Genomic DNA, 11,903 nt, shown 5'->3' on the forward strand with positions numbered 1-11,903 from the left:
GGGGAAACATCTTACTGCCTTCACACTCCTGTCGCAGAGGACAGTACGACTTTACCCCCAGACCGCCTCGTAGCACGATTACTCGTAGTACGGGGTCTCGATGCCTTTGGTCTGGCTGCTCCCCTTTGGCCTTCCTGGCATGGTTTCACCTTGTGGAACGAAGTCCCAGCCAGTGTAGCCCGTGGGATCATTGCAGCACTCAAGCCTGACCACCACGTCAAGGTGGCAGCTTTAGGTCGGGCTGGGATCTTACAGCTAAGGTTGTTGGTCGTTGGCGGAAGGTTTGGAGTTGGGGCGATGTGTTTCACAGCGGCACACCTAGGCAGAGAGATAGTCTTAGTCAAGAGCGACGGCAAGCTGTCAAAATGGTTTTGGGTAGTGCTTTTGCGAAATACGAGACAAGGTAATATCTTGTCCCTTGGAGAATCAGAGGAAAGGTTATGTTGTCTGGAATACATAAGAACATCGTTTAACTGGGTTTGTAATCCCACGTGTATGTCTGAACTACGGTAGTTATAGACAGCCGTAGTGTCAGCTGCACGTCTGCATCCGTTTGGTTCAGCTTTACAACTGTAAACCAAAGTATGGCGTATTGTGTTGATGAAGGAAAATACCCATAATATTGCTGAAAACCGTAGACAGACCACAACCGGTTTCGCCCCACTTGTGACCCATCAGGTAGGCGCAGTACGGGTGTTTCTGTCAAACTCATGTTCTGTTTGAACCGAAGTTGTACACAGATCCCGAAACGCACTTAGTTGCACCTTACTTTAATCTTAGTGAGGGACTCAACTGGATCCCAGCTGAATCTCCCGTTTGTGATATTCCTCAACTCAACTGAATGTGTTGCACAAGGCTGAATAGACGAGAGATTCAATTGGGATCCAGCTGAATGTCCCGTTAAGACCAAATTGGTGTGCGGCTGAGTGTATTTAGCTGGATTGTGTGGTAGTTTGGTGTTTTAACTTCGCAGAAGGGAGACTCACAAACCAGTGATCTGGAAAATTTGATATGGCACATTGGTTTGGAGCAAAGAAAACGTTGTTCCCCCAAAAGACAGTTTAAATGGGCATTCGACCTTTTAAGGGAGTGCTCGTTCACAATCCAAAGTGCATAGAAAGGAACAGCCTATGTTTACGATGAAAAAAAGGTGATGTCTAAAGAGGCGATCGCCACAGTGGAATAAGCAAACAAGCAAACTCAATGAGCTCAGTTGTGGTATTACTAAGAGCGACTGCTGGTTGATCTGCTCTCCGCGTTTGGCAACTAGGTTGCGGACGTCGCGTTGCCAATCACTGTGACATCATTAATGTGCAGTGAAGACGCCACCTCGAATGATGATGAACTGATTGGCGGACAGATCAAAGGTCACCTGATCAACAACCAATAAACGCACTTGCGTTTGCAACTAGGATCAAGCACTAAGCGGTTGACACGTGATTCCCAGGTTGATCGTATATTTATTTGGACTAGTTTTACTGAGCACAACCAAACATCTCACTGTTTATTTGTAATGTACTACTCATAAGGTTGCTGAAAATCCGTCGACAGCCCACGACCGGTTTCGCCCTTTTTGGGGCTGAACAGGTAGGCGCAGTCCCCGGGTTTCCGTCAACTTTATGTTCTACTTGGAACCAAATTGCACGGAATCAGCGAATATACACTCATTGGCAAACTAATTTGGTTTGACTAGGTGTACAGGACGTGTTTTACTTAATATTCACTGTTATTTTCCCAGCTTTCTCCCCCCATAACTGAAAAGAATCCTCGATGGCATTTGACTCCAAGCGTCCTGTACATCTCCTAGTCAAACCAAATTAGTTTGCAAATGAGTGTATCTCATTGTTTACCTGCAGAACGACCCGGCATAGATAGACCGTACGGAGAAAACGGGATGACACACGCTCCACGGCACGTTAGCTTCACTTAAAGTTCAACGTGATTTGGTACACTACGCCTACGAACAAGCCAGCAATCATACATAGACAAGCTTATTAGGGTTAGTAAAGATGAAATAGGTATGGAAATCGTATCTTTTAATTAACTTTCCGGGATTGTAATGCCTATCACAGAAGGGAACACTTTTGGTCAGCCCTCTCGCGTGCTCTCTCAAAATACAATGGCAAACCCATAAACCTATGGTCGCACAGTCATCGGCAGTTATTCACGGACAGAACCAAACATTCGAAAAATAGTTAGGGTTAGGGAACAGGACCGGTCTTGACTGAAAACCAAGGTTTTCAATCAATTGGAAGAAGTTTGGAACCGACTGAGAAGTCATCGTTTCAGAAGAGCTTGGTACACAATCGGTAGTTTTTATTTGGGCAACGTTTCGCTTTTGACACAAAAGCTTCATCAGGCCAAGTGAACAGGTCACCAAATTGGCCAGGTTATAAGACAGACGGGGACCCAATCAGTAAGTCCTCTTCAATTAACGGCTTTTGTTGGCTAGTGTGGGTGCGAAAATCCTGAATTGATGGGTTGGAGGAGTTCCAAATTAATTCCGATCGCTTTTCGTTCCTTAATCTTCAGGGTGCTTTGCTGAATGATTCACCTCGGGTGCCACTGGTAGATTTTCCCTGGTCTTTGTGGGGTTGTGAGTGCTCCGACAATTTAGTTTGAGGGGGGTGAGGTCAAGTGGAATTCTGATGATGACCACTCTTCCTTCTGATGATCGCACACCAACACGTGTCAGCTGATTGGTTCCCCGTGTCTTATAACCTGGCCAATTTGGTGACCTGTTCACTTGGCCTGATGAAGCTTTTGTGTCAAAAGCGAAACGTTGCCCAAATAAAAACTACCGATTGTGTACCAAGCTCTTCTGAAACGAAAACCAAGGTTATTCATTATAGTAACGCCCTTTGTTATGTGGCCCGTGAGCAGATGATGACGAGGTTCAATCTGCAGAAATAGTGGTGGCTCGAGTGCGGAAGTTCAAACCGATTTCCACAAATTTCCAGAGACGATACTAACGGCGAAACGTCAGGTTCTATTTCGCCACTCTTCACAAAATCGGATATTAAGTGCGGTGACGCTTTGTTGTCTCCTCTCTAGCAAGGCGAAAATTTTTAGTTACTTAGAAACAGATGGTGATGAACCATTTCAAAAGGTCTTGCCTAACTTTCAGTAGTTTTTAACTGGGCAACGTTACGTTTTTGACACAAAAGCTTCGCCAGGCCAAGTGAGCAGGTTGTCAAGCCCTTCCAAAATGATGACTTCTCAATCAGTTCCCAACTTTCCCCAACTGAGTGACGATTCCGCTTGTAGATGACTGACCGGTAGGCTACGTATTTAGGGCTATTGTCATACTGCCTGTCACCTATTCTCGCCGGTATTCGAGGTTTGCTTATGCTTACGAGGGTGAAGAGGGGGGGACAAAAGGACATTCGAACCAAGGAAGATTTTGACACACTTCGCCAGGCCAAGTGAGCAGGTTGTCAAGCCCTTCCAAAATGATGACTTCTCAATCAGTTCCCAACTTTCCCCAACTGAGTGACGATTCCGCTTGTAGATGACTGACCGGTAGGCTACGTATTTAGGGCTATTGTCATACTGCCTGTCACCTATTCTCGCCGGTATTCGAGGTTTGCTTATGCTTACGAGGGTGAAGAGGGGGGGACAAAAGGACATTCGAACCAAGGAAGAAAGAAAGAAAGCGTTCAGCTGTAGCACCCTTCCGGTGCCTAGCTGCCATGCCACCTGAAGGAAGCACGAGGGCTGGGATACTGCCAGGTTGCCCAAGCCTAGACAGAAGTAGAGTGGCAGAGGTTGGATTCGAACCACGGACCTTCCGGTCAGTAAATACGTGCTCTAGCCACTTGGGCCATCTCGCCCCCAAGGAAGAGTAGAAAAGCTGGTGTAAAGCCAAAAAAACGCTCGTTAGAAAGTGAAGACATGTATGAGATGTGTGTAGACAAATAAACGGATAGAGTCTGCCTTACGGCGGATAGGATGTGTGATCGAAAGCACGAAACGATGAACGGGATTGCGTCGACCTAATTGTCAGAATCCAGAGCACACAGTTTTACAGAACTGCAACCTGGGTGAATAGTAATTTTGTTTGCTAACAGTGCTCTAAGAGAGTCGGGCTGCGCAATTAAACTGTCTCAGCTTCATGACTAGTGAAAAGTCTAGCTTATCTTAGTTGTTTCAGGGACCCAGCTGCGTTGTGGAAACATGAGTCCACAGACTGGTGCGTGTATATGTGAAACCCAGGCCTTTCACGAACATGACTTGGCGTGGATTACTTTCACTTTCAAAGTAAGAATTGGGTTACTCAACGGCAAAAAGCAACTGAAAAGAAAGGTGGTACCTAACGTAGCTACGGGGTGCGAAATGTTAACAGAGTCCACGTCAGTTCATCATCGAGGGGACAACCGGAGTGACGCGCGGCTGTTTATGAGACAGGACGCGCAGACCAAATCGCTAATGGCATGCGACTATTGCTCATCAGGTGTGTCCGAGCAAGTTAAGTATGAGGATTACTCATTTGCAAATCAATTTGATCTTCACGAGAGGCTCAACTGAAACTCTCGTATGTGATATTCGACAGCTGAAAGTGCTGCACGTGAAAATACACTGTGATATCTCGAATATCGTGCCAACTGAAACATGAGGCGTCCTGTGTGCAGCACATTCAGTTGTAGAATATCATAAACGAGAGATTCAGTTGAGTCTCTCGTGAAAACCAAATTGATTTGCAAATGAGTGTATTTCTCGAAAACAGTGCAATTTGGGTTCAAGCAGATCATAAGATTGACGACAACTCGGGGACTGCGCCTACCTGATGAGCCCAAGAAGGGCGAAACCGGTCGTGGGCTGTCGAAGAGTTTTCAGCAACCTTGTGAGTAGTTTTCTTCATGAAAAGTTAAGTATGTTTGTAATTCCATGGAGCCAAGAAAATTGGTCACGGTTGTTGTACAACTAAGCCGTAAGAGGATATTCACCCCCCTAATAGATAATAATAATAATTGTTATTCATATTATCGGAAACAAGTAGGTCCGTGCGAAAAAGACCCAGCTAGATAGAGAAAGAAAGAGGAATACAACTCACATGGTCCCACCAACATTCGGAAAAATTCGGCAACTGATGTTCCAACGTGTATTCCATCAGTTCAAAGGCAAAACTGAGCACGTTGCACAACCAGTAGTCGCGAACAATCAAAGTCTTAAGCCACCAACCGAAAAAATGTACCAGAACGAATACATCCATTTTTTCCTGAAAGAAAAAAAAACAGGGCGAACGGATGATAGAAACAGCATGGAACTGATATGGTGCGTCAAAGGGCCATTTCCAGTAACCTAATGTAAGAGCTGTGTGTGCTCGGGTATTGATTCTTACTCAGATGATCACACATAGTTTGGAGGTATAGTTTGAATCCACCAAGAGTTGGGATGTGGGTGACTGGGAAAGCCTGGAAAATACGTCTCCTGAGGAAAGAAACATTACAAGCTATAAACGACAATGTCGTCCGACTTGCTCGTGAACACACTGTGAACATTACATGACTCAGCCTCTCCTTTAGATGCACAGTTGCCTTACGACCCAAAAACAAGCGGCAAGATCGACAAACGGCCAGAATGTTCAGTCCTGGTGCATAGAGAGACGGGTCCGAACAGAAAACACTCCGGACATGAACCCTTGGGCACACCGAAATCCTAGCTAACAAGAGACTAATCACCAACACTGAGAATGGAGGAGTGGTCTTTATACGGAGGGCGAGATGGCCCAAGTGGTTAGAGCGCGAATTTACTGACCGGAAGGGTCGTGGTTCGAATCCGACCTCCGCCACTCGACTTCCCCTGTCTAGGCTTGGGCAACCTGGCAGTATCCTAGCCCTCGTGCTTCCTTCGGGTGGCATGGCAGTTAGGCACCGGAAGGGTGCTACAGCTGAACGCTTTCTTTCTTTCTTACGGAGGGATCTGGACTTGAATTGCAGGTCCGTATAGGTAAGCCACATCTTTGTGATTGATCACACATTGGGTGGATGGTCATTCACATCCTGGGACATGATTCCAGATGTGATTTTTCAGACCTCGTGCGAAATAAGCGACAGGTGTGCAAACATGTACGTGCAAGCCGTCTTATTATGAAACCAAGTGTACACAAAACCACTTATCAAGCTTGAAAAAAACCTAGGCCAAGATAATGTGGCTGCACGTTGCATAACTATTCCCATTCCGCGGACTACCTGAGAGCAACAGAAGATGACTTAGGTAACAGCTTGCCCGTATTGGTTGGTGCATGGAAGCTCTTGCAGGAGTGAGGTTCGGTAAAGACAAGCAGTAGCATCATTGACTGTGTTGATATGTCATTCAGATGGAGGCTTATCAACATATGTATGGCCAGCCAAACGTGGCCCAATTGATTGCTGGAAACAATCAATAGTACTCAGATCGTGGGATTACACCGGTTTAAGAACTGCTAATTACGAACGGGATGGCAAAGTTCACACCGACTCAAGGTAAGGTGGCCGCAAGATGGCGATACCCACCTGATTGATTTAAACAAGACGTGTGATGACAAGGTCAAAGAGCAGTTTGCGTTCAGGTCAAAATAAAAAAGGCGGGAAACAACAAAATGAGGAATCACGCTGCACACAATAAGAGTAGACGAAAAGAATTAACACCGCACAGCCAGGTCTGCCCGGCTTTTCTCGTTGCGTACGGCTAGACAGGTCCTCAGGAGTATAAAGTAGGCAGTATAGACAGTCTGGTTGAGTGTGAGAGCGTACGCTCTTTGAAAAACAGCTAGAAGTTCTACCAAAGCATCACTAGACTCAAGTAGTGCTTTGTAGGCCCTGGCAATCAGACACTCAACATCTTTGTTTATCTCGCTTTTGCGATGGTTATGGCCACGTCTGAACTAGAAGAAAGGTACTGACAAGCCAAAGGTCGGCTTCCCTAAGTTGTGAAGGAACTTTACCGACTTACTGGACCCCGATAACTTTCGATGCGTTTTTTACCAGATTGATTGGGTTGCCTAAAACTAACAGGTTCGTGTTCGATCCGCCCCAGTAGCGCGCAATTCCTTCGCATTTTTCAGTCACCGTCAGCGTTACTAACAACAACATCGGTGTTGAAAACTGTCGTATAACCGCTTCTGATGTGCTGCCGTCTCCACCACCTAGTCAGACGAAGTAAAAAGAAGCTGTTTAAACTATGCCGAATTCAGCAGGAGGTCCTATTCTGTAACATCCCAGATTCACAATACGGTCCACCCAACAGTTTTGAGCGGAGAGAATTTAAGCAAGTGCCGACCAAAACAGATAGACAGACAGACAGACGCACCCGAATGTTGTGCCACGGGTCTTCTGGATAAGCTCGATCATATATGATACAATTCCCGCCATAGTCCTGCTCCGACAAGGGCTTACCTAAATTTGGGTCCAAATACCGAAGCCACTGTCGTGCATCATCCACATTCTGAAAGGGAAAACGGATTCGATGGGAAATATATTCCATCGATGTGAAAGCTAATGACAGAAGATCGAACTAATGTCGGTGACCGAGCGCGAAGTACACCAAACAAACCCGTACTCGACTTGATTGGAAGCGTTTTCACCGTAAAATTACAAGTTCAGGGTTACTGTTGCGTTGCACTTTGGGCTATTCACCAATCAAAATCGTTGGGATTCTACCGCGCCAGCTAGCTTCTGATGGGAGCCCGGCACCCACTAAAGAAAGCTAGCGTTCTGTGCGAATGTTTTCTTGAACAGGTTACGACGAAATACAATGCGAGAGAACAAACGCTACCAAAGACAAGGCGAGATAGCTCAGTGGTTAGAGCGCGAATTTACTGACCGGTAGGTCCGTGGTTCGAACCCGACCTCTGCTACTCGATTTCCCCTGTCTAGGCTTGGGCGACCTGGCAGTATCCCAGTTCTCGTGCTTCCTTCTGGTGGCAATGACAAAATTCACTTTTTCACCGCGGACTAAGTCCATCACGTTTGAATCTATCGTTCCAACCTAGATTACCGAGTCACCTGAATGCAGGTTCCTCCGTAAGATTGTATCCCAACAAGACGCCGAACCCTAACGTGAAAAAATACAGTCATCTGTAGTATCGCCCACCAGCCTTACCAAATGCGCTCGAATATTTGGAAACTTCAGCTGGCTCCGCTGCCGACCTGAGCCAATCGGCACTGAGTGTCCCAAATAAACATCTGCCGGCTTCTTCGTCAGTATCTGCGTACTGATATCTGCGTATCCGCTGTAGGCTCCACTCAGTAAACATCTGCCGGCTTCTTCGTGAGTATCTGCGTATCCGCTGTAGGCTCCACTCATCCTGGTCAACCTTGACCGATCAGTGATCGTTTGGGTGGGTTCGTTGGTTGACCTTCTGATTGGCGGGTGTCAGGGTTGTCTTGAGGCTTTCCTTTTCCAGTCCATCCACCTTTGTTCGTTTGCATCCACAGTGGTTCGTCGGTCTGATGATCAGACCCACCAACCGGTGAACTGGAATGTCCACCCAAATTATCAATATCGAGAGTATCAAGTCAATGAGTGCTAGAAAAACTGAATGTTGATCTGTTAGCATAAATGTTTCAATAACGTATACGGATGCTTTGCATGGGAAGATTGGGTGTGGAAACATCAGAAAAAGGCACGTTGTAACTTCACAGGGTGCTTGGATGGCACTGTACGGGATTTCCCAAGTGAATGACTATGAAAGGCAAGTATACATGAGTACACTATTCACTAAAAGTGACAAAGAAGTGAATTGAACGTCCCGACAGGATTTTGGTTAGTAAATATACTACGTTGACTGTCTGTTGTAATTTTTAACATCCAAATAAACTGCGCGTGATTGACATATTTATAAATACCCGGTACAACGATATTAAACAAAGCCAGTGTAGAGAAAACCTGGCTACCTCAATTGTTAAACTGTGCTTACGGAACTACAGTAAACCCACATGAGTGACAATACTAATTAGGAAAAGAAAGTAATCGTCCAGCTCCGAAATTCTTTCGGTGACCAGCTGCCACGCTAGTTGAGGGAAAAACGAGGACTAACATACAGCTATGGTTGCCCGAGCCTAGACAGTCGACTTGCAGAAGTTGGGTTCGATCCAAGGCCAGTAACTTGGCGTCTTAGCGACTGAGCTGTCCCGAGACCGAATGTTAGCTCAGGACGATCTGATTGATAACTGAAATCCTGGAAAAGATAAAGTCTGAGGTGACGTATAAATAATCAGGATATAGCGCGGGCTAGTCACGCCAACCATATATTTAAGCTCAGTCCACAACATCGATTGATGGATCAAAGATGCGGGCGCCCATATTTCGATTCGCACCGTCCCTGCGGTGTCCAGTTGCCAAGCGACCGCAAATGTAAAATCTCAGTTAGGTGGCACCACAGTAAAAGCAGTAAACGATTGTGATTGGAATGAGGCCTTCAGTAAAGGATGGTGCAAAGAACACAGCCAAATACCGGCTGGAAACCTTGCACGAACCTGCGACCTGACTTCAAAGAGACTGTCGATCTGAGCGCACTCTTTTGCCGACACAACTACATCTCACATTTCCACACTACATTCCAATTTAAACGTCCTGCTCAGCGTTCTGACATACAGTGGCAGTAACAGGAGTAGCAGCAAACAGTGTAGGTTAGAAGAAGGTCGTTGTGCTTTCACAAACCAGAAGTCTCCGTGAATGGTGTGAACTTTCACACAAAAGACCTGTTTGAACAGGCACTGCCTCACGCATGAGGTGCAGAACAGAGAGCTGAGTAGAAATAATGAGTCGGAGTTGAATGGCGGGAATCCAGAGAAGGCGCGGCTAGTTTGTCATGGAAATAGGTCGTGAGTTATTGATTTAGAGTATACACCACTGAGTTCGGCTAACAAAAGCCTAATCTGGAACTGGCCTTCTGGTCAGCTTCGCGTAGAAATTGTTTACGTTGTACTTGCACTCTTGTGAACGATGAAAACAAAAAAATAATTGCACCTCGCCAACTATGTCCATGCCAAAAAGATCTAAGGGAAAATCTCCGTAAAATAAATGCTGTGGATAAAGAATCCAAGTTTGTGGTGCACTTATTTAATTTGCTCGTACACCGGTCATACGCCAAAGAAGCAAGCCAGGAATCGAAGCTAGCAAGCGAACGAAAAGTTCCGGTGAGACCAAGAGGCGAACCAAGTTGAGAGATGAATTTAAACAAAACTGGAGATCAGTGACAACCAACGGTTAGGGACAATGGGAAAGCGGATTTCGACTGAAAGATAAGCCAAGACGAACAAACACGTCCAACAGAATTTTACTCCGACTAAAAGATGTCAAACAGCCTAGCACCCAAAAACACACCGCTCCACCGCTTTTCACAAAAGAAAGCAAGAGGCCCAACAGTAATTCAGCCACCTATGGCGAATCCCTTGCTTCATACCGATCAATGTACAACCGAGCTCATGTATGATACAGTAACAAGTAACAGAGGAAGTGTAAATGGTATTGAGGTAACTTACCTGGAAGAGTAGGAATACCAGGATCAGCTCATATAAAATACTGAGACACAGAACCAGACGCCAGAATGCTGCCGGGTTAGAGAGTGCAAACGGGCGAATAAGTTACGCAACCAACAATATCTAGGGTTAGAGTGGCATCAAAGCTTCGCACAGACACATCCAGATTCATAACCTCCACAGGGAAGCCGTAGAGAGTGCAAACGGGCGAATAAGTGACGCAACCAACCATATCTAGGGTTAGAGTAGCATCAAAGCTTTGCACAGACACATATCCAGATTCATAACCTCCACAGGGAAGCCAAATACCTTGTTTGCTAGATCAAAGTGTTCTGGACGATTGTTAGAATAGAAACCCCGTGGCACAGAATAGGCGGACAATTCAATGTTGGTAAGTTAGAAACCACAAAACAGAACACCAGTAGCAGGTAAGTAGGAGGCCTATCCTTGGTTCGGGAAGGTTGGAAATTAGGTTCAAGGCCGACAGGGAACGTTTCTTTGGATCCACAGAAGGAGCAGGTGGGTATCATTTTTGAAGAGTGAGGGATAGTCGTTTTCTGCAAAAGCGCACTCACGAAGAAGGAACCCTTCCAACACGGTAACGGTATCCATCCATTTTTTCTTATACTGTGAACAGTACAAAAGCGAATCATTTTGCCAGGCCCCATAAAATTCGCTATTGGACCGGTTCACTACACATTTTTTGCATCGAGAATGGGAGTACGTCACGCATGAGTTACGCCGACTCATCCTTGCAGTCAGAGTGCTAGACGTATATAGTCTGCACGCAAGTTGTACCAAAGCTTTGTACGGACATCCTCCACAGTCAAAAGCAGGTTACGTGATCTGATGGTAGGATGGAGGCACTATATCCCAGCCACAGAGCTGATTATCAGCAAAGATGAAAGTCACACAGTGCTTCTCAGTTTTTCACCCCAGATAGTTCATCTTACACAATGAAGCGCCGCAACAGCTAGAACGAGGGTGAAATACGTACATAGGTCGTGCCATCCGACAATAATGATGAAAGTTGTGGGGAAAAAGACCCAGAGAAGTTGAGCGATGACACGTTGCCGAAGTATGTGCCTTACTTTACCTTATTGGAATAGGTGAGGTCGCTTTATGTATATGATAAGCCGTAATAAGAGCGATGAGAGCATGTTCCGAATGTTGAACTACACCACAAGATTGAGAGAAGGGGAAGTGAATTGGGGCAAATGATATAATAGGTAAAGCCTGTTATAAAATCCATTGGGAGTATCACTGACGATCGTCATGTAGGACTATCCGAGAAATGAAGAGTAAACTGCATGACCTTAGAGATTTTAGAAGGGCGGGCAGCGTTCAACTTTGCGTAAAAGATAAGCGATCACCTTCAAACACAGCGGGTCACTGTGCATCACCGTGTCTGATGGATATATATATATATATATATATATA

At 45.7% G+C, this 11,903-nt stretch overlaps 2 protein-coding genes across 2 annotated transcripts in view; one reads left to right on the forward strand and one right to left on the reverse strand.

Annotated features, from left to right (window-relative positions):
- Positions 1 to 1,689, forward strand: part of T265_08343 (hypothetical protein) — a gene marked incomplete at both ends in the record, with an annotated part of 18,173 nt that extends 16,484 nt beyond the window's left edge. The window contains 2 exons of the mRNA XM_009174111.1: positions 38 to 260; positions 1,530 to 1,689. Of these exons, the coding sequence (XP_009172375.1) occupies positions 38 to 260; positions 1,530 to 1,689 (383 nt within the window). The remainder of the gene's footprint in view (positions 1 to 37; positions 261 to 1,529) is intronic.
- Positions 1 to 11,903, reverse strand: part of T265_08342 (hypothetical protein) — a gene marked incomplete at both ends in the record, with an annotated part of 30,865 nt that overhangs the window by 12,022 nt on the left and 6,940 nt on the right. The window contains 3 exons of the mRNA XM_009174110.1: positions 5,054 to 5,218; positions 7,291 to 7,425; positions 10,467 to 10,534. Of these exons, the coding sequence (XP_009172374.1) occupies positions 5,054 to 5,218; positions 7,291 to 7,425; positions 10,467 to 10,534 (368 nt within the window). The remainder of the gene's footprint in view (positions 1 to 5,053; positions 5,219 to 7,290; positions 7,426 to 10,466; positions 10,535 to 11,903) is intronic.

Source organism: Opisthorchis viverrini (assembly GCF_000715545.1).
Source record: "Opisthorchis viverrini unplaced genomic scaffold opera_v5_214, whole genome shotgun sequence".
In the NCBI taxonomy this organism is placed as follows: Eukaryota; Metazoa; Platyhelminthes; class Trematoda; order Opisthorchiida; family Opisthorchiidae; genus Opisthorchis; species Opisthorchis viverrini.